Genomic DNA, 23,549 nt, shown 5'->3' on the forward strand with positions numbered 1-23,549 from the left:
CTTGATCATTTTTTTCAGCAGTTTGGTGGAGGCTTTTGCACAAATCACTGAGTCTCCCTAGAAAGAGAAGTGGTATGAACATGAAGAATGAAGTTTAAATATTTTTAACCGGTCAGTTATAAATATGGTGGTGATGTGAGATGTGGTAATATGAGTTCAACTATTCCAGCAACAAAAGGGAAATAAAACAAAATCCAGAGAATCTCACAGGTTGTCATGACATTTTGGCTTTTTGCTATAAGAGGTTCACCTCCAAAATGGCAAAAAGTGCATTTATTGTTTATCCATGTCTGCATTATTGGAGTAAAAGTGAGTGGTACGCTTTGAAAATGTACATGTTCAAGTCTATGAGTAAAGCAACAAAGGTACCAATAATTTGCGTTACTCAAAAGCCATTAAGTATGTTTGATGAAGTGAACAGGTGGGATTACATGAATACTTTCTACTGGGCTCTTAAAGAAATAACTTCAACCATATTTGTCCTTGACCTGGTTTTACGAAGGCACATATTACTGGTCTTACAAAAACCCAAATGGTCAAGGTGCTCTATAAAAGTCTTTGGCATGGTAGTATATAAATCTAATACCTGCCGAAGATGCAAATAGCTACAGCACAGACTTCAAAATAACCATTAAGGCAAAATATACGAGAATTTAAAGGCAATCAAGTAAATCCACATGAGGGAAAATGAAGGTGTTGACATAAACTGGTTGAGAAGAACCTGAGTTGCAGGCTGCCAGAACTGGGGTGGCTGTAACGCAGAAGACACACTTGGTTGCTGTGGTTGTCTTCTTCCCATGGCATGCCCCTCACCATCTTACTGGCATCTGCTGGAAAGCCACCAGGGCCTCCTGGAGCCCTGCCCTGCTGCAGTATGGATATACTTACACAACCTAAAGCAACCTGACAAGGTAAATACACTTGGTAGCAATTGATTCAGCATGTCTGACTTGAAGCCACTAGCTCAAGAATGTAAGGTATTTTACTACCATTTGTCATGCTGGGGAAGAGAAAGAAGACAGACATTTCTATAGATAACACACTCTTAGTTGTGTTGCGGGCCGAACAGCAGAGGCTGCATTCTCTTGTTCTTATATTTTCTAAAATGAAGCATTTAGAGGGCTAGAAGTGATTAGGGTGTATACAAGAAATATTGGATATCACTAAAAGAAGAACCATCATGAGCAGTCCATTCTGTAAGTTAAATTAATCCTAGGAGTGCTATACTGTCCAAGCAGATGTGTCTTTATTCCATAAGAGATATTATATTCTTTCAATGAATTGAAAAGTGAAGTCATCTGACACTGGAGCAGAATATAATAGTAGTTATTTAACAGGTTGAAACAATTCCCATTGAATCACCAGTACTTACCTCCTTTGATGTAAGTAACCCAACCACTGTAAAAGCAACTGTGGGTTAAGGGGACTCCTATTGAAAGGGCATGATGGTCTCCTGAAGTTAGCTGCTTACTATTTAATAATGATGAATAATACCAAAAGTAGTTATTCTGAAATTGAATCTGTCTCTTCTTGGTCAAAACTACAGGAAAAATGCTGAAGGATGAGACTCTCATGAACTTGTTCCTGACTACCTGCTGCTCATGCCAGGATAAGCAGCTATGCCTTGGATAATGATAGCAAGCTTTCAAGCTTACTGACAGTGTCATGGATTTTTTTTTTGGTGGGGTGGCCATGGGATGAAAAAAAAAGCCAAAAAATCAGGAAGAAATTGAAATCAAGACCAATTGACACAACTTTTTCAGTGAAATCTGGGGAAAAAAAGTAAAAAGTTCATTTTGGATCAAATTTAAATAGTGTATTTTATTTATATCTATCTATCTATCTATCTATCTATCTATCTATCTATCTATCTATCTATCTTTGTTACTTCCAGGATATTTGAAGCATTTTTACTTGTGAAATTTACCTGAGAAAAGGGGCCCCAGCTACTGCCTGCTACAAAATCTGCACATTAGCACTTGGGGGCACAAGTTCTGCAGTGGGAGCTGGTACAATGGGGCAAGGGCTTCCTTTCTTCTACATCAGGAGGCAAATCAGGAGGAAGGAGTAGGACCCAGAGCACATGTCAGTCCACCTTGTGGTCCTGGTACTGCTTTGTGGGGAAGGGACGGTTCTGCCACTGCCACCCAGCGTGAGGACACAGCAGCTACAGCACGGTGACACCATCTGATGCTTCTTCCCTCCTGAACTGCAGGGAAAAGTTATCAGTCTCCATAAATGAAGCCAATTTGAGAAGACTCTTGAGATAAACTGTAGAGCTTTCCATTCAAGGGAGACATTATGTCAGAGGAGTGTGATCCAAGGGCTCTGTCAAATAGCATCCAGGCTCAAGAAGATTTCAGAGGATGCAGGGCTAAGGCTTGGAGACTCTGCAAAGCTTGACTTCTTTCACTGTACCTCTGAATCATCTGACATAATCTGCCAGCCAAAAAAGATTAACCTTTAGATCAGTCTTGCAGACTGGCACAGCAGAATTGGCAGTGAAATCTGCTTGGCAGCAAGAGCTGTCATGGAGAATGGCAGGGCTTGTGTTTGTTACTCAGTCGGGTCCTTCATGAGTTATTTCTTTATTTGCATTGATGGGAAATATATGAACGTGGCATTTTGAATTAACACATAGTAATTTTCTACAGATTAGAACTGAGGGACTTGTAGTTACTTTTCATGCTGAGTTAGTGAGAAGGATAAATGAGGCCATGCACACCTTACAGCAGTGCCCCAGCAGGGTGGAACCTTAAACAAGATGGAGAAGACACTCACAGGAGGAAAACATCAAGGAAATAGCACCATGACCAGAGAAGCTGTTTTGCAATGCAAATATGAAAATTAATCAGTCTTCAATAGGAAACAAAAATCACTGATGAGACAGTTATATTGACTGGCTATTGTTGTTGTTAGGCTTTTAATTTGCTTTGCAATCTACATCTACAATATTAATTATTAGATGAATAAGAATTTATTGTATTATGCATTACAGAACAATCCAGTTTTAACTAGCATGGGTGTGCTGTTGTTTTCTCTATAGTCTATTATTATGGTTTGAGCTAGTTGAAGATTTGTTGTTGGACTTCTATTGGAAAATGCCATTCTCTAATAAAAAGAAAATCAAATATTGGCATGAGGATTAATTATGGCTACTGAGTGCTTAATTGATAAAGGAAGACTTCCAGAACCTATTTCAGCTGTAGAGATCAGGTGATGACTCATTAAATACCACAGCTTTTAGACATAATATGATGGCATAATCACTTTAAAAATTTCATACTAATTAAAATTTTGCTCTTTTGCACTTTACTGAGCTCATTTCAGAGGTACAGTAGCACACACCATCTTAGAACTATCGACACTTTCAAAACAGTCTTTTTCAAGTCTTTGCATCTTACACTGACACTGCACACCCCCCACGCCCCCACCTCCCATTTTTTTTTTTAACATTCTATTGGTTTGCACAGCTTCTTCACAGCATACATAAAATAGTATACTTCTGTATCTGGATCTCTAATTAGTACAATCAGCTGCATCTCTGAAGAGATCTACTTCTGATAGAACCAATCAGGATTTTTTCCATTGGAAAAAAGTGACTTTGAAAAATCATAGTTTTGCTAGTGTTATGACTATATTTTTGTGTGCCATAAAACTCTTTAGTTCTGTTGAATTATACCACCAAACTCACTGAGAAAGCATCAGATCATAAATTTAGTTATTCCCAAATAGCAGTGAACAGGTACTGTTTTGCAGCACCTTTTTTATGAAATGTGATATATTCATATATATACATATGTATATATTAATTTCTAGATGGCTACCCTAAAGAGGAAATGATTTACAGATGGAGGAAAAACTCAGTGGAGGCTGCTGACCAGAAATCTTGGAGACTTTATCAGTTTGACTTCATGGGTCTCAGAAATACTTCAGAAATTGTGAAAACCTCTGCAGGTAAGAATGATACAAATGGTAGTGCTTGCTTTGAAAAACAAATCATTTCAAAGTAGTTCTTCCAAGTTTGCTTTCATTTGAGTGTAATTTGATTTCAACGTGTACCAACGTTAATATTAAAACCTCTAAAGGGCAGACTTCAAAACTATTGACTTTGTCTAGATTTCTGATAAATTCTCTACTCTTTTTTGTAATTTCACAAACCAAGGAATAAATGCTAACTTGACATGGCTGTTTGTTTGCTGAAGTTGCTATATGATTCTTATGCCTCAACTAAGTGTATTAAACCATTCCTGCATTGAGATATATGTTTTCACCATAAATTAAAAAGAAAGATTTTGAGCACAATGGTAGGGTTAGTGAAATTGGACACTTTCAATAGTATTTAATCATTCAGCCACAGGTTTAGTATTTTTCTTAATATTTCAAAAGCACTCCTTATTTCTTAGTTGCTAAATGTCTCTGCTGGTGACCTTATCAATTAATTATAATTAAAATTTAATTATGCCTATTTTATTTCATCAGAAATTTTGCTGTTTCTTATAATAACAGCAACACAGGGAAAAAAGATGTATAAATAGAATACATTATTTGAACTGGATAAATTCTCATAAAATTCAAACAATGTCTAAACTTTATACACAACTCTTCAGTAAGCTCCCTGATTGGTAAGTTTTCTCACAGCTGCAGAAGGAACCTGCTGGAAGCAACCTTCTGCTGACCTGGCGGTAAAATTTTGAAAAATCCAACTTACTTATTTTTTTTTTAAATATAAGCAGAGCTATGGTATTCTTTTGGAAACACTGTGAATAACAGTAGTAATAAAAATTATTAATCTGTGAAACTACTGCTGTTGGGTCACTGCCCACCCTCTAACATCAGCAATGTATTCTCAGGACCGGAGCGCAGTTTTTGTAAACGAAGAGGCACCAAAGCTTTAGTGAATATTTTGGGCTGGTAGTTTAGCAAAACAAAATGTAAACAGTGTACATGTAAAAGTTCTCTTCTGCTGTGGATATAAATCCTTGTAGTCTGTAAGTTTCTCAGGAATGAAATTTCCCATAAGCTGAATGAGGAATTGTGGATAATAGTCAAGTACAAAATACCAAATCGTTAAAATATCTGTGTATGCAGGCATGGAGCTCATTGGAAGGGATGGTAGGAATAGGAAAGACAGTCCTGCTTTTCTGCTTTGCTCACATCTGGAGTGATGCATGCTGAGTTTGTATCAAGAACTGCTAAATACACATGCAAGAAGAATTACCAAGTAAGCCATATTAAGGTGTTGACAGTGTCTTGATAAACAGATCTATTAAACTCTTCCTTTGCACAGGACAAAACCATTTTTATAGAAGTCTTATTCAAGTAAGTGAATGGGTAATGTGAAGCAAGGAAAAATATCTTTCCTATGCTCTTTTGAGTATATGCCCAGTTCTTATTAAGATAGTCAGTGATAGTTCCTATCAAGAGTGAGCTGACACACAGTGTTTCTGCCCACCCATGTTTATGAGTGCAAAACCCAGTAACAGGGTTGAATTGAACCCACTGGAGCCACAGCAGAATCACAGAACCACAGAATGGTCAGGGTTGGAAGGGACCTCTGGAGATCATCTAGTCCAACCCCCTGCTAAAGCAGGTTCACCTGGAGCAGGTTGCACAGGGTCATGTCCAGGTGGCTTTTGAATGTCTCCAGTGAAGGAGATTCCACAATGCTCTGGGCAGCCTGTCCTACTGCTCTCTCACCCTCAAAGTAAAGATGTTCTTCCTCATATTCAAATAGATCTTCCTGTGTTTCAGTTTGTCCCCATTGCCCCTTGTCCTGTCACTGGGCACCACTGAAATAAGTCTAGCCCCACCCTCTTGATGCCCACCCTTAAGATATCTGTGGACATTGAGAAGATCCCCTCTCAGTCTTCTCTTCTCCAGGCTAAACAGCCCCAGCTCTCTCAGCCTTTCCTCATAAGGGAGATGCTTCAGTCCCCTCATCATCTTTGTAGCTCTCTGCTAAATCTTCCCCAGTAGTTCCCTGTCCCTCTGGCACTGGGGAGCCCAGCACTGGACCCAGCACTCCAGATGTGGCCTCACCAGGGCAGAGCAGAGGGGGAGGATCACCTCCCTCAACCTGCCGGCCATGCTGCTCCTAATGCCGCCCAGGATCCCATTGGCCTTCTTGGCCACCAGGGCACACTGCTGGCTCATGGGCAACTTGCTGTCCACCAGGACTCCCAGGTCTTTCTCTGCAGAGCTGCCTTCCAGCAGGTCAGTCCCAGCCTGTGCTGGTGCATGTGGTTGTTCCTCCCCAGGTGCAGGATCTCACACTTGCCTTTGTTGAACTTCATCAGGTTCCTCTCTGCCCAACTCTCCAGCCTGTCCAGGTCTCGCTGAATGGCAGCACAGCCTTCTGGTGTGTCAGCTGCTCCTCCCAGTTCTGTATCATCAGCAAACTTGCTGAGGGTACACTCGGTCCTTCATCCAGGTCATTGATGACTAAGGACTGGACCCAGCACTGACCCCTGGGGAACACCGGTAGCTACAGGCCTCCAACTAGACTCTGTGCTGCTGAGCACAACCCTCTGAGCTCTGCCATTCAGCCAGTCCTGAATCCACCTCACTGTCCACTCATCCAGCCCACACTTCCTGAGCTTACCTATGAGGATGTTATGGGAGACAGTGTCAAAAGCCTTGCTGAGGTCAAGGTAGACAACATCCACCACTCTTTCCTTGTCTACACAGCCAGTCATTCCATTATAGAAGACTATTGTTCAGACATGATTTTCCCTTGGTGAATCCATCCTGATAACCTTCTTTTCCTCCACATGCTTAGAGATGACTTCCAGGATGAGCTGCTGCATCACCTTTCCAGGGACAGAGGTCAAGCTGACCAGCCTGTAGTTGCATGGGTCCTCCTTCTTGCCCTTTTTGAAGACTGGAATGACATTCACTTTCCTCTAGTCCTCAGGCACCTGTCCTGTTCTCCATGACCTTTCAAAGGTGATGAAGAGTGGCTTAGCAATGACATCTGCCAGCTCCCTCAGCACTCAGAAGGGCATCCCATTGGGGCCCATAGATTTGTGGATGTTAAGTGATCTCTAACTCAATCCTCCTTGAACAAGGGAAAGTCTTCCCTTCTCCAGACTTCCTCTCTTGTTTCCAGGGTCTGGGATATGAGGGCTGGCCTCAGCAGTAAAGACTGAAGCAAAGAAGGCATTTGGTAACTCTGCCTTCTCTGTATCCTTTGTCACCCACCTCATTCAGTAGCAGGCCCACATTTTCCCTAGTCATCCTTTTCCTGCTGATGAACCTGAAGAAGCCCTTCTTGTTGTCCCTGACATCCCTCACCAGATTTGATTCCAAATGGACCTTAGCCTTCCTTGTTGTGTTCCTATATTCCTCCCAAGCAGCCTGTCCCTTTTTCCACATTCTGTCAACTTCCTTGTTCTGTTTAAGTTTTGCCCGAAGATCCTTGCTTATCCATGCAGGCCTCCTGTCCCCTTTGCTTGATTTTCTACTCATAGGGATGCACCTATCTGAAGTTATTCTCCTAAAGGCATCACAGTGACGGCAGGTTGCTGGCAATCTGGAGTTTATTCAAACACTAAAAAAACCACCAAAACAACCCTATAAGAAAGTTGTGGAAACTAACTTGGAAGAAACAGAGTAAAATATATGGGTCAGATTTTCATTGGGTGTGATTTAGGTAGAAAAATTAGTTGTGTATCTCAGCAGATATCTGAGAAGAGGCTCTCTGTCAACGAAGATATGAAAGGTGTGAAAAATAAACCTGAGTTTTCACATGGACCCAAATTTATATAGAATACATTCTCTGGCTGGTTCTACCAGTACAGTTAAGGTACTTTCAAGGCCAGATTTACTGAACATGGACAATATTTACTGTCAGGAGCAAACCCAGGGCTTGGCCATGGGAAAACTAACAGGTGCATTGGAAAGCCTTGAGTATGCCCCATGCTATAGGGCAAGGATTCCCAAAATGGAGAGAGGGGGACAGGACACAACCCCCCTGGGTCTGTGCGATATGTCTCAGAGCCAAAATTTAAGGTAGTTCTGTGACTACCTGCTGTAAGTGTCTAAATACATGTGAACGAGTAGAATAAAGAGGCATATGTGCTGTGGCACATGGCTATTTACTGAAGAAAAGTAGCCCTATCTAAAAAGTTTGAGAATTAGGGAACACCCAAAGCTCCTGTTTCCTACTGTATGGTCAACCTCTGATGAAGAGAGGCAGCAGCTGCTGCCTACAGGTATCCCATCTCCTTTGCAGTCATGTTACAGGGGCTACAGGTGGTCGAAAAAGAGATGCCAGGCTCTGTTGTGGAAGATGTGTGGCGTATTTACATTAGAGCTGCCCAGAAAGGGAGACTGCTCTGAGGCTTCCCCTAGGATACTCTGGGTATAGGACCCACCGTGACTTCAGGCTGCCCCCAAGAGAAATCCGTTCCCACCAACTGGCTTCTGGGTCTGTGTGGGGCCCCTCTGAGCCACACGGGAGCCCTCAGAGGCCCTAGCAGCCACCATCCCTTCGCAGGCTGAGGACAGAAAGGAAGAGCACTGCAGTTCAGAGTGCTGTGCAGGGAATCATTTGCAGTAATGAGATGGAGTTAGGAAAAGGGAAGCAGGCAGGACGCCAACAGCAGCTTCCTGACAAAGAGAGGTACTAAACATCATCTCTTCTTCCCAAGGGAAATTATGGAAACTACTATTACAGAGGGCATTTAAAAGCAGAATAGGCAAAGTATGAGAAAATGTACCACAGGGAGCAGTCCCCTACTACCAGGAGATGGATTTAAGCCCCTAACATCTTCAGTTTTCTTCTAACTTACACCTTTCTGCTGGTTTGTGATACTGTTACTTGTCACTAAATTGTGTGCTCATCTATAATGCGAGGGATGCTGCAGCATTACCTACCTATGTCCAGTTCAGGGATGCCACCTTTAGCTCCTTTTCAGCAGTGTTCTGGCTACAATGGAGAGATGACACACTGACTGTGTGACTCATTGCTGTTCTTCCAGCATTTGTGTAAGTCCTCTCTCAGTAGTCATTTTCACCACAAAATGACTAGATTTAGTACTCAGAGTTCTGCAATTTGGTATTCTTTCAGTCTTTCCAAACCTTTTTCAGACATCTAAATAACCTACATGTCAATCTAGGTCAATTTCAGAGGTACACAAGTGGGAAGCCAGCTGTTGCAAAGGGTGTATTTCCAAAATCTAAGCAAGATGAGGAATGTTGCCATGTCTTGCCTTGAACCAGCAGTGGCTTAAAGCACTGCCACAGTTGTGTGCTTTACTCCTGCAAGATGACTATCCCCTTTTAAAATAATCTCACAGCCAGAGAAAGTTTTCATTGCTATCTGCAAGAGGTGTTCAGCTTTTCCTTGAAGATTTTTTTTGCGAATTGCATGCCAAGATACAAACACAACCAGACAAAGATCTACTGTGTATAGTTATTACATGAAATACACTGCAGAAATCACTATGCTGGTGCTGTGGCCACGAACCTATGTCTTACGCCCAAAGTAAGCTCTTATGGTCAGGTGACACCAAACTAATTCACAAATACTGAAGAATTCCCCTGTTGTCATCTTGCAAGATACTCAGATATTACAGCAAGAGCACTTCTCTTGCTACAACCTCAAATAAGGCTGCAAAGATAATTAAAGTAGAGGGAATACCAAGCCACCTGGCGCTGAGCTGTGAAAACAGGAGGAACTATGTAAGGATTCTTAAAAATCCTCATATTATAAAAATGCAAATCAGCCAATGGAAGGGTGACCAGGAAAACAGCAGAAAGAGGGAGAATACCATCTTTAAAAGCACTCTGTGTGTGTTCGCAGTAATCTTCAGGTTTCCAAGTTCTAGACTTTCCAAGTACACTTGGGAAAGAAAAAACCCTGAAACAGAATCATGAATTAATACATGAGTAAAGCTCATTGAGTGAGCTGTAGTGTTGCTTGCACTTTTCTGCTGATCTCTCCCCTAGGAAAAATCTATTCCTTCTTTTTAAACCACTCAGTTTTTACTTTGCTAGATAAACACCAAGACCTTGTAGTTACTGAAACTAATTTTCAGTTACTTGAGAACTTCTTTGCATCATACAAATCCTACTTGTGTTCTTCTGCAGATGCCTTTAGCCTGAAATTTTTTGCAGTCTAAAGGAGCCTTTGCATAAGTTCAAGATAATTAATCAGAAATAGAAAACATGATAAAAGTGCCCTATTTGAAAACTTTAATATCTGATCATTACAAATTAAATACACAGAACCAGAAAGAAAGTACCATTTCATACATTCTGAATAACCCCCAAGCATCAATACCCAAACCCAATCAATAGCCATAACTACTTCCATAAAAACTTACACTTTGCATACATACAACAGATGGGTGACAATTAGTGGAGTCTGACTTCTAAATTATGCTTTATATTTTGAACTTGATGTTTTGGTGCAGCACTAGCAAAACTAGCCAGCTGCAACAAGGCTTTTACCATCACATACCAGGTTAACTTCAATAAGTAGCTCCCACACCTTGCCCCAGCACAGCCACCAACCCCCACAAGGTTTCAACGGTTCATCTACTGTCCGTGCTGTTTCTTCATCCTCTTCAGGCCAGTCCACCCTGCTTCTTGCCTCTGCTGTGTCCAGAGTATTCCTTCTCTGGGCTCCTCTCCCAGCCATCCTCTCCTCGTTCAGGCCCCCTTCTTCTCCCATGGCCTCTCCATGTCTCTCTTACATCCAGGACACACTCTCTCTCCTTCCTCTGCTTCTTCCAGGTCTCTCTTAATCTAGAGCTCCTCTTCCATATCCCTTACAACTATTTAACTACTTCACAGGAACCAGCCTCAGCTCCACCTTATCCACATCAGCCAACCCACCGCCCCTGAGGCCAGCCCACAGCTGTATATTATCAATGTTAGTTAACCCACCTTCATTCCTCTACAATTCCTCTACAATGTTTCATCAAGTACCTCAGCTTACATGATGCTCTCAGCCCTATGTGACAGGGCTCCAAAGCAAGGTTAATATCTTGTCACAGATTCACATAAAGCTCTCTGGAACAATGCTAATAACAACACAATTTTAAGTACCTATTTTGTTGCAGGGGACTTAGTAAATGGCAAGTAAATGCAAGACAAATACAAGTAAAAAATTATCAGAGAACAAAAATAAGAAAGCTTGTCTTTTAAGATGATGCAAAGACCTACATACATAGTTATTGGCAGAAGAAGGCAGGATTAGACAGACATGTTTTTATAGGGAAGCCAAATTTCACTGGGGGATGCCCCTCCCAGTCAAGGGATGGGTCAGGTGGAGACAGGCATTAGCCAGTGCTCCTTGGCTTTGTCAGAAGACCAACACACTCCCAGAGATTTATCCAGAGGAAAAGATGCTCATGTGCCTAGCTCTTCTACTAGGTGAGCAAAGAACAACTGGCTTGAGAAACCATTTCAAAATTGGCCCTTCTGCCTGGTTTTCACTGTTAAATGCTCCCACATTGCTTAGCTGTAGGCACAGAGGGCCCATGACAAGTACCCACACAAGATGAACCAAGATGCCCAGTGGCAGTCCAGGGTGCAGCCAGCAGTCCAGCCATCACCCCACAGGCACGTGTTGATGGGGCAGGACCACCACCCACGTCAGACACCGGGTTGGCAAGGCAAGGCCAGTGTCAGCAGCAGGCAGCCAAACCCCTCAGCCTGGGGAAGGGGTTACAAGGGGGTATGGTGGGGAAGGATGGTCACAGGCTGATCAGAGTAACTGGAGCCTGTTGGTATGCTCACAGGCCTGATAGTGAGGGGGAAAAAAATGCATGAGATATCGTAGTTGCTGAATGTGGTTGTGTCTGTGCGTGTTTGGTTTTAATGATCTGATTCAGTTACACTCTGTCCTGTACCAGCTAACTGATCTGAAGACATTTATTTAATGAATATTCATGAAAAATTTGGGTTTTGAAGTCACTGACTTTTTTTAATGTCCCACTGAGTCCTGATGGCACATCCAAGAGTGCTTGTCATCTGTTGTTCTTCCCGACAAATGTGAATTTCTGGGGCTTTTTTTGCCTCAAATACCAAACTCAGTGGGATCCAGCACACGCTACCTCAGCTGGCTGTGCTGCACAGTCTTTGACCAGACAGCATCCTGAAGCAGACAAGTGGAGACTCAGACCAATGCACCATTTGAAAATGGTGCCTATTTTAACCTACCTGGCATTGCAGGAGCTTTGCCTTTTTCAGCCGGGGTATCACATAATCTCAATTGCTTTAATGGTTAGGCTTTGGTTTACAGCCCTAGGCAGACATTTGCTCTGGGTTCCCACAATTCCAACAGTATTCTCTCCTCTTCCAAATGCTGTGCCCTCCTCCCCTTGTCCTTTTCTGCCTGATTCCTAATGTGAGTGCAGAAAGGGAGGAAGAGTATTTCCTTTTTTTGATTTTTTTTTTTTTTTTTTAACCTGGCACAAGTGGAGTGGCAGCTGGATTCCAGTATCTTAGAACCAGCTTTTCCCTGATGTCAGACGATACATTCTGTGTGTCCAGTATTTCTGTGTGGCAAAAAAAATCTGTCTAACACTCTGCAAAGAGGTAGAACAGTAAATGGTTTTGGTGGGAGAATTCTCCATTGCTCAGCTTTCTGGCTCTTCAGTTCTTACACAGCTCCCCTGGCTTTTAGCCACATCCAGGTACAACCCATTCACATTGGATTGTTGGATCTTCCTTTGTGTCAGGTAGATGCAATTATCCTTGTAGCTGTCCTTGGGTTCTTAAAATTTGTGGTCTGAATTCTAGACCTTGCAAACTTACAAGCTGTACTTGCATTTGTTTCCAAGATTCATTAAATCAGGTTTGGGCTTTCAGAAATCTGTTTCTATCATTTAGAAGGAAACCCTAAGAAGTCAGGAATCAAGTTAAAACCATGTGTTGCTAAAATCCTGTGTTGAGCTTGAAGCTGAAGGTAAGTTTATTTTTACAAGTGGTAGACAGAACCATACAGGGACAGCTGATGGCTGAGATGCCACCTTTCACCAGAATCTGCTGCCTCCATCACACCCCTTTCTGCTTTCTCACCTTACCTACACAAACAACATCTTAGAGTCCTTGTGCATCTTCTGCACCCATGGGCCTGGATCCCCAGCAGTTCCAGCATTTCCAAACTAGCAGGTACCAGGAACACACCCTTCGAAGCCTTTCTTGCCCAACTCTCCAGCTCCAATGCTTAAGATACCTCTGTTTGCTGCCTCCACACTGGCAGAGGTGCACATTGTTCTGGCACTTGCAACCTAGTTTTCACTCTTCTTTCTTATCTGCAGCTTTCTCCACAACTTTGTCCTTAACAAAATCCATCAGACCCAGTGCAAGAACATAAAATCCCATTTAGGACTTAAAGGTTGGAAACACTACTTAGTACTTGAGAACAATGCCCAGTACTGACCCACAGAACTTTTTTCCCTATTCATTGTTCATAGTTCACTATGAAATATGACTCCAGTAACCTTTAGATCCAGAATGTTTGTACAGCTCAAAATTACTTTGTGTGCAGCACCAAACACACAGCCCAGATTTGAATTGGCGATCCTTCTTTGGCCTCTTTCAGAGGGACAGAATAATACTGAAAGTCCTTGCCATTGCAATCATCTCTGGAATGATGGGATATCGTAGGACTTCTTTTCTGACAGTAAACACCAATTTATGTGAAAACAGAAAACTAGCCTGATTATAAAAAGATAGTCTTTTCGTTGACAGTTTTTATCTTTGATACAGTATTTGCAATAAATCAATTCCCATTTTAGCATATATAAGCAACAGTGGCTGTATTGACTTTTAAAAGACATTCACAAGTCACATGATAATTGATTAGAAAGAATATTTTGAATAAGCCATAATTTTTCTAAGAAAAATTTGAATTTTTATTTTTAACAGCAATTCATCTTGCACTGATTTTGTAAACTTCATATAATAGATTCTAATAATTTTGTCATTAGCCACTCAGGTTAGAAATGTAATAACTAAATAGATTATTATTAATAATACTTCTATTGAAGTTTTGTCATATGTTGGTTACAAGTTTGACTGACACTTGTAGGAATCAAATCTTTTACATTGCCCTGGAAATCCAGCACTTGCCCGTCTTGTTACAAAAATGCCTCACAAAGCTCATAGTGAGGCTGCTTCTGAAGAGGGTGATTTATAACTTGATCAATAGCCTACTGCAGTTAATGGGACTTTTCCCTGATGCTGGCCTGGAATGAGATCTTGAAATGTAGAAGCCTGAAACTGGCTATTTGATGTGAGTAGGTCTTCAGTCGCTAGAAACTAGAGAAAGCTCAGCTTAATGATGTACCAGTGGGCTAAGTAGAATATGGTCTAAAAACATGTTTCTTCTTCTGTTTATGAATAGTACAAAAGATGATTAGGGAAATAGGAGTAGAGAGGATATTATTCCCCTCCATATTTTGTAAGTTCAATGTGTGCATGTGTAACTGGCTTCATTCTTATGCTTTGCCTTGTGGAGACTAATACTTAGTATCCTTTGTATAGGCCCCTGCTACTGGCAATGGTATGAGAGGTTCGAAATACAGTAACTTTACTTTGTGGTAAAAGCAAAAGTAAAAAAAAAAAAAATAGATGGTAGACGACTCAGAGGTAGGTCATCACCTGAATTTCTTTCTTAAGGGAAAATTCCAGTTGGAAGCGATTTTTCCCTAAAAAAAAAATATCCAGATGTCCTCATTAAAAGACCTCAAGTTGTCTTTTCTAAAGATTTTCATATTGTATGGAAAAAAACCAGACAGTCTTTTTCCACTAGGTTTTACTTCAGCTGAGGTTTTTATCTGATAGTTCTGTAATTTGGAACTTTTGTGTCTAACTTCAAGAGGTTCTTGAATTAATGTTCTCATTCACTCATCCACTGGCAATGTTGTATTTGTCACTCCACTTTGTACATGGAGTCCTGATCTCCTGCTCTCTTCTGCTGGAGCTACATCATTTCCCATTCCAGGATAATTCACCAAGCAGGAGGATAACAGGGTTTTCTCTGCTCTCCAGTAGCCATAACCCAGACCCTGGAGTTGGTGACATGAGCTCTCCTCTGAGCTTGAAAGAGTGATTGAATATTTAATAGCAATGCCAAGAACTAAGCGATCCCATCTCAGAATTTTAGCATGAAGGCTAGCCAAATCACCCACCCGAGAGCTAGGGATTTTGGTCTCACATACCCTGGTGCTTTAACCAGTAAGCCACAAGGTAAAAAGCAGAAGGCTGGTATTGCTTCCATGTTTGGCTAGGAAAACACAGCGACAGAGAGCTTCCTAGCAGCCAGTTCCCCTCCCCTGCACTTTCTGCTGCCCAGCTTAGATGCCACCGTGGTAAGCTGCTGACTTTCATGGGTACATTCCAGGATGTCCAGCTCCCCAACTTGCTGTAGAGAATCGTGGCAAAATTGGGTCTGTGAGGACATTTGTGTGGCCAGGCACTGCCAAGTGAGAAGCTGCACTGCCTTGTGCATGACACCCAGGCCCGTAGGGGTGCAATCCCTGGTCCACTGGGCTACGTTTATAAAGGCAGTAGCATGTTGTCTGTAGTGGCAAAAGCAGTAGGGAGAGAGGGAAGTATTTCCGCAGAAAGGACACCATGACTGCAGACAGAGTGGCTTTACAAGTGTCTTTAATACACAAAATACAAAGTGCAACTGGATCAATCAGTTGTATTTACTTCTAAAAAGGTACACACCGTAGACAGAATATTTTGACTGAAATTGCAAAATATATCTTGAGATTTTCTGGCCTACAGTGCTGACTGATGATACAGTTTCTGGTATTAATATCACTGTAATGGGGGTGGAAAGACATATCACATAAAAACTGTGAGCCTCTTTGCATTTATACAGTTGAGAACAACTTTCTAGACTCAGCTATTCCAGCACCTCTGGCTTTTATTCCTACTTCTGTGTCATTACACCACTCTATTGGTGATTTATGGCTTGCTCAATGAAAAGTTTTATATTAATGCGAACTGTGAAGGTTTGGCCTTTGTCCAGGGTTGCTACAATGTTATCTAAAGGTCTTTCATAAGCAGCAATTGTACTTAATTTAAAACTCACAGTATTACGCAGTATATTTTATATTGTATTCACTGCTAAATCTACAATCTTAATGAAAATTTTAAGGTACAGAATGGGACAACTATTCACATGTCACAGAAAGATGCTAAGTGTCTTTTTAGATTTTAATTTGCCATACCTTAGAAAAAGTGCAGCACAGACTAATGCCATACTAGCAGGGTCTCTCTAAATTTAGCCTGTACTCTTTCACACCATGGTCATGTTTCCAGAGCTCTTCCATGCGGTCATGTAGGCTCCTTGCCTCTAAGACCCTTTTCTGCATCTAATGTTCACAACATTCAGGTCTTGTTCATAACAGCTTCATTTCAGTCAGCACTTTCTGCTTCCTAGTTACACTGGCAAGAACCAAAAATCTCTTCTATGATTAGTTGCCTGATGCTAGATTTGTCCACTGCCTACTGAAGCCAACATGTGTCTTACCATTACCCACCAGAGAGTCTGGCAAGCATGAGCTATGCTGTCAGGTAGCTAAGGAAATGGTACAGTACAATAAGTGTTTAGCAAGTTTCCAAACCTTCCAGCAAATGCAACCAAAATAATGATATGGGATAACATGAGAGAGCATTCCTGAAATGTGAGGAAGTCGGCCATGACCACGGCTACCACAGCATCCCACAGAGAACCAGAGGTGAACCCTTGGCACAGTGCCAGAAATATAGGCCGGCATCAGTCATGATGCTGCAGTGTTCACAAAATAATTTTGGCAGAAGACACCAGATAGACTGTCGCTCATTACCTCAGAGAAAGTTAATCACAGTCAACTTGAGACAAACTGAAGGCATGGACCAGAGTTTCACTGTTTCATAAAAACAAAATATATAATCCCAAGAGTACAGGAAAGTGGCATTAGGACAAGGATCTCAAAACACTCAAGTGACTTGTACTGAGTTCTGTTGATGTCCTTGTCCTTCTGAACAGATGAATCACCTTCTTGAATGAGCCTTACAAATTAGTCTGTTTAGTCTTTTAGACCTCGCTATATAAAACAGTGGTAGAACTATAATAGTAGGCAATATCCTTATATAGGATAATTCTGCATGATAGTGGGGTGATCTTTTATCTTGCAAAACCTTTTGCTCTTTCTCAGAATTTAACATCTTGTATTTCTTCTCAGTGGAGAGGAAGATTAATATTTTCATTCTGACATGACCCATAAAGACCAGCATTTGGAAGACTATACATTTAGCTATGTTGAAGATCTCGGTTGCTCACTGTCCTGGTTTCAGCTGGGATAGAGTTAATCTTCTTCTTAGTAGTTAGTGCAATGCAAGGGTTTCACAATACCATCCACATTACCTTTCTTTAACAGAAACAGCCCACAGGACTCCTGTTCTAGTTGCTTTAAGTGTCTTCAACTGCAGTAAGTTCCCTTTAGCTTGGACAAATCTTTCAAGTCTGTCTTGGACCTGAGGACAACCCCACTCCAGCACCCCTTCCCCCCTGCTCCTGATCAAAAAAATGTATGGTGCTGTACCAAAGGAGAACAGCTTATTTTTAGGTGATTATGAAATACAGATTTTCATCTGAGAAGTACAGAACCACCACCCACACTCTAATTCAAGTCAGTATCAAAATTAATTGCAGATCTTCTACAAGTAGGAGTAGTTAGAGTGAAAAAAACCATCTGAAGAGTTTTCTGCTTTTCATGTCCACAGCTTCAGGCATGTCTTTTGCATACTACAAACAGTGTGCCAAATTATTCCTTCAGTACTACTGGTTCAAACCAGAAGTTTTCTTAGAATAATGAAGTAGGAGAACCATAGAAGAATTATAAAGCAGCTTGAAGAGAAAAAAGAATATGCATCTTATACATTGTTCACTAGATGCAGCGTGCGTATGTGCAGCAGCACTAGATGCACTATGAAGCACATAAAGATGTATGGAAATTCCCATACATCTTCCTACTGTAGTTGGACACTTGTCAAACTAATGCAAATCTTTAGGCAAAGCTGAAGCTAAACTTGCAGATCATAGTTTTAATCTGTGTCTTGGTCTGCTTTGGTTTGAATTTCTCTCCATCTAATTTTTCATAAGAATACCTCCCAGAAAAAAGAAAAAAAAAGTTAAACATATGTCCATTAATATAAAACATTGGTTAAAATCTCTGTTACAGCAATACTGATTTACACACTCCCATTCCAAACTCTGCATTTTATCCTTACTCTTATGTTCCTCCACTGAGAGGATATCTGTCTGTTTTTCTAAATGCTTCCTTCAAAAGGAGGAAAACTTGGTAAATGTTGCCTGTGTTAACACAATAGATCAAGACAGAAGCACATTCAAATGTGAAGAAAACATTGTTGCAGCTTCTTCATATTTATATGAATAGAGAGATTAATTTCTAAGGACACAACCTGAGCAGCACGCCTGAAAAAAATGAGTCGTTGAACGGGTTTCCAAAGTGCCTTTAAGGATCCCCTCAGAAAACTCTGAACTTCAGCTCAGCCCTGGCTTACACACCTGGACTTAATTTTTATCTTTTTTGTCTTAACTCAAGCTGCCTCTAGTCTGTGTCTGCTCTTGGGACAGGCATCATCGGAAACCTTCAAGGAGCAATCCTGGGCTATCTTTTCTGCTTGAAGTCACAAGAAACACTGAAGCAGGAAAGCTGCATTGTGTGGTGGGACCATACCCTTTGAGCATCTTTGAAGAGTAGTTTCAATACTGGGCTGACAAAAGCTCCCTCCATCACCCTCAGGGAATGCTAGCAGGGGTGCAGAGCTGGCCTTTAGCTTCCTCTAGCAGCAAATAAAGTCACTGGAAGTTGTTTTGGTTTTGATATTCTACACTGTGACTTACAGGTATAGAAAGCTTGATTTTAGCCATGTCATCTGAGGTAACAGAAGCCCCTTTAGCTCAGCAGTAGCCTTGTAACTCATTTCAGGCCAAGGCCCATTGCAAATGGTGTTTAATCCCATCCTTTAACATCATGTGTTTAAAAATCAGATCCATGGTAAAACGTGCAGAGAACAGGATTACAGGATGCTAATAAGTACCCTACCATCTGGGAACGGAGGATTTTTTAGAATGTAATACAGGTTTTACATTGTCACAACCTTAAAGTGAAACTGCACCTTAAATGGATTTAATTTCTTTGTGCAAAACCTGACATTTTTATGGCAAAAAAGTTTCTGAGGACAGGGTAACTCCAAAGAAGTTCAGAAATTATAGCAAACGATACATTTTTCATTGCTCCTGTTTTCAGTAATTTCTGATTGTCTTTTATACTGAACTGCCATATACCCCTTTTTTGCCCTATAGTCAAAACCATTTCTAAGACATGAGCACTGCTGGCAGTTATTCCACATACAGTCTCTGTTGTCCTGAGGAAAGAAGAATTTACTTTTGTAGTTTTATCCGAGACTGAACCAACAATAACATCCTGAAAGTTTCAGTCCTGCTAATACTGTATTAAACATTGCATTGTAAGGTAACTTGTGAACATTTTTTTGCAGTTCCCAAATTCATACATAAATGCCCGTTTCCCTCCACTGCTTCCTGAAGTGTTTCACAAATAGACAAGACAAAAATCAGATCTCAAGCGTTTCAGCTTCTGGAAGTAATAATCTCTTGAAGAATATTGCAAACGTAGATTTGCACACTTAAGGACAATCAGGGTTTTACTGCTGACAAAAAAAAAAAAGGAATTTGAAGACTGTAGTCCACCATTTTCCTGAGTTAATCTCTCCTTGACTGTAAGATTTTTTAAAAAACCTTATAATTGGCATTTGAAAGTGTTTTTTTTAGTGGTGGTAGTGGCTCAGACAAAAAGACAGAAAATTAATTTATTGTCTACTTAGTGTAAGCTTCAAGCTGATCCCATAAAGTAGATGTAAAATATTGTTATTTTCAGCTTTTCTTCAAAAAGTTACTGTGACAATGAGGTAACTTTAGCATTATGTATTTCAGAAATGCCTTAATCTCATATTATCTCATCTGAATGTCTGTAAGTAAAGAAGGCCATAAGTCATTCCAGAGTAGAATTGAGTAAGAAAATGAAAAGAATAATGTTGAAGCTTTTTCCATTGCATCCATGTTTTTGATTCATGTAGTTCATAAATCTTTGAGTACATTAACATCTAGGTTTGTAATTTTTGTTACTTTGGTTTTGCTTTGTTCTTAAAGTCATTTGTTATTCTCCTATTTAGGAAAGTTGTCGTCTAGTTAAAGCACAGACAGTGCAGTTGTGGTCAATATATCATAAAAGGCTTTTAAATAATTGTATATTAAATTATTTATTGAAGCTATACAACAAATGCTAAAAAAATAACAACAAATCCATATGGCAATACTCAAGGTCAGTTTGAAAATGGTATGTTAATCAAAAAGGGGATGAAGTCTTCTTTAGCCCATCATGTTTCTCAATTACAATCTTAAAATTTTAATCATGGGATGGGGTTCAACAAAAGCACAGTTTATGGCTCCTGGTATTGGATCAAGACCACCACAGACACACTGTAAATAAGTCGCAATCACTTATAATCCTACTGTGCTGGTTTAGATGCGATCAAAAATGCTGGATTATCTCTGTTTTGACCAGTTTTATGCCAATTTCTCTCCAACATGTCAAAGCCAACTTGCCTTTCCACACATAGCCTGAAAGACTCATTGCTTGTTTCTTTTTTTTTCCTTTCCACCTCTTTGTCTCAAAGACCATTTTCTCTCAGTACTACTGTCCTTCCTTAATGCAGGTTTGGGGCTTTTACTTTCATTTGAACACATGCTGGAACAAGACCTTTACACTTCTTTGACTGTTTGTCACAGGCCTCTTTCCTTGTCCTTGGCTATTGTTTTTTCTTTTTCGCTCAGACCTTGCCATACTGCTATTCTGAATTGGAACTGACTCAAAGTACTCACAATTTGACAATTAGATAAAAATAACAACACTTCAACCTGATTTGCTTTCCTCAGAGTACTTTGGTTTTCCCCTTGTTGGTCTTATTCCCCACCACTTCATATTATGAGACATCCAGTTATCAGTCCTGGATATTTGGATCCCTTTCTGTCAAAAAGTGAAAAATAAACCTATTTTGAAAGTGTTGTATTAAAGAGTGAACTTTTAAACTTTTAAACGTTTTCTTCCCTTCTGTTTTTCTCTTGTTTCTTCTTCTTTAAAATGTTTTCTTCCCTCCTGTTTTTCTCTTGTTTGTTTGGTTGTGGTTTTTTTGTTTGTTTGGTTTGGTTTGGTTTTGGGTTTTTTTTTTGGGGGGGGTGTCTGTGGACATCTGCACCTTTTCATTCTGTAAAATCCATTTGGCAAACTGCTTAAGAGCTAGATTGTCTCGTATATTCACAGTACTTGTGAGGACCTTTGTGGAATGTGATCTATGGATAGATATATGTCATAGGAAGACGCTTCAAATCAGGAAAACAAGGAGAAATAGAGGAGATGGGGAACATATTCTCTCTTTCCTTGAAACCACTGTTGTAACTTATCAGTTTAAGGAGGATGTAAAAATATGAGCCAATTGATATGTAATATTTAAAACTATTTTACCAACACTTACATGACTTAATAAAAAGGCAAGAGAACATACTAACTATATAGAATTTAAATTTACTGATTTCCTACTATAGATGTATTTATGCCATTTTTTACTGCAAAAACTGAACATGAAATGATCTACATAATTGGAGACTGAAGGAAGAAACAGGGAGAGGAACGATTTACTTGTTCACCTGCAAAATATAGTATTTGAGATTTGCATATAGTTCCAGTTGGATATGCTTAAAGAAAAGGGGAGGGGGGGGGGGGAACCCCACAAAACCCAGGAAAACCTCTCTATAACAGTGTCTATGTAATTAAATGTACTAGTTTTATTAATAAAATGCAGTTTTCTCCCACGTAAATGCAGCCTCAAGCATTAGTATTACAGGATCTCTGATGATATCCAGCTTTCATTTTCCAATTCCAAGTTCTTTACTAAGTTGACAACCTTAGCATTAGTAATGAAAAGTGGCAGTTTTATTAATCAAACATGTTCAGCCACCCAGACATCATTAAAACTTGATATAAACTTATAGTGCATATGCTTCTGCACCTGGAAATATTTTCATGAAATATTGACAAAATGGGTAAATGAAGTGTCGAGAAGATATCTAGTCCTCTACTGCCTCTTTGTTTAACTATGTAATCCAATTATGTGAATCATAAACTGGCCTTCCCTGACATTTGTAAGACTATGGTCTAGTCTCCTGCCCATCCATTTAAGTAGATAAATTCTAAGCCATTTTGGTGAGTTAAGGACTCTGTTTAATATTTCATTGCTTCTTGTTTAAAGCACATAACCCACAGAAGAAATTACTTTTTTGAAAGATTTTACTCCATACGTAAAACAAGACGAGAGTTGAAATAATACAAAATTGTGGAAATAGATTTATACTGTAATAAATTATTTTGAGGAAGAGGGCTAGTTAAGTTTAAAATGTCCTCACTCCACCTGTGTGAAGTCACCTTGTGAGTTAAGGCATGCAAGGAATAGCTTGCACCTTACAGTTACTAAATCCAGAGTGACAGCTTTCCAGGGAAATTATCTTGTTTCATTCTGTGTTTGGAGAGATTGTGGGCCCAGTCCAGGCTCCCTCTGGTCAGGAGATCATACCGAAGGAGAAACATAAAAATGCCCTGTAGGTCCAGGAGAAAAGAAATCCTCTCTTCCAGGTCATATTTTTCTCCAAACTTAATTAACCTAAAAGCATGCCTCATTTGGTGATTTTGCCTTCTTACTGTTCACACTTCATTGATAAATTCATTAAAGTTTCCAAGAGAAGACAGAGCTGGGAAGTGATGAGAAACTGGAAGCTTTGGATCAAGGGGCTGGGACTGGTCGGACAAGGACACAAGGGAGAGGCAAGGTGGGAAAGATGGGACTAGCACCTTGTGAGAAGAGGAAAATGAAAAACAGAGAAAAAACTTGGGAAAGGCTGTACAAGAAAATTTGGGTTGTAGGAAACGAAGCCATGCAGCGTGGGAAAGACTGGGGCATGGGGCTGAAGGGAGATGGTAGGGGATGGGGAGGCTGAGATTGGGATGAGAAGTTGGTGAACTGGTGCTGGAGCTGTTTGCACAAACCAGCTAGGAAGTCAGAACTGTGAATGTCAAAAGGCTTTGGACAGATGCAGAATATATTAAGCTTGGTGGAAAGACTACATTGCTGATCAGAGCCTGGAAGGGAGTCCAAGACCCTCAGATCTTACTAGTTCTCCAACTGCCAACAAAATGCTTGTGAACTCATGGCAAAATATGTTTTGTCTGTTTCTGGAATTGGGTGCTACATGATCACAGACATTATCAGCCACTGAGCTCAGGTATCAGTAGGGCTGTAGGATGGCCTACACATAAAGAAAGGAATGAAAATGTTCAGAGCAACCTTTTGTTTGATTTTTTTGTTTGTTTTGTTGATCAGGAAGTGGATAGATTCAAGAGAGGCCATTGAATCTAGCAAAACATTGGATGAAAATC

The 23,549-nt window shown here is 40.4% G+C and overlaps 1 protein-coding gene across 1 annotated transcript in view; it reads left to right on the forward strand.

Annotated features, from left to right (window-relative positions):
- The first annotated feature begins 3,839 nt into the window (after positions 1 to 3,839).
- LOC119143794 (gamma-aminobutyric acid receptor subunit gamma-3) overlaps positions 3,840 to 23,549 on the forward strand; it is a 51,845-nt gene continuing 32,135 nt past the window's right edge. Inside the window, exon 1 of the mRNA XM_037378421.1 lies at positions 3,840 to 3,957. Within this exon, the coding sequence (XP_037234318.1) occupies positions 3,840 to 3,957 (118 nt within the window). The remainder of the gene's footprint in view (positions 3,958 to 23,549) is intronic.

Source organism: Falco rusticolus, chromosome 2 (genome assembly GCF_015220075.1).
Source record: "Falco rusticolus isolate bFalRus1 chromosome 2, bFalRus1.pri, whole genome shotgun sequence".
Taxonomy (NCBI): domain Eukaryota; kingdom Metazoa; phylum Chordata; class Aves; order Falconiformes; family Falconidae; genus Falco; species Falco rusticolus.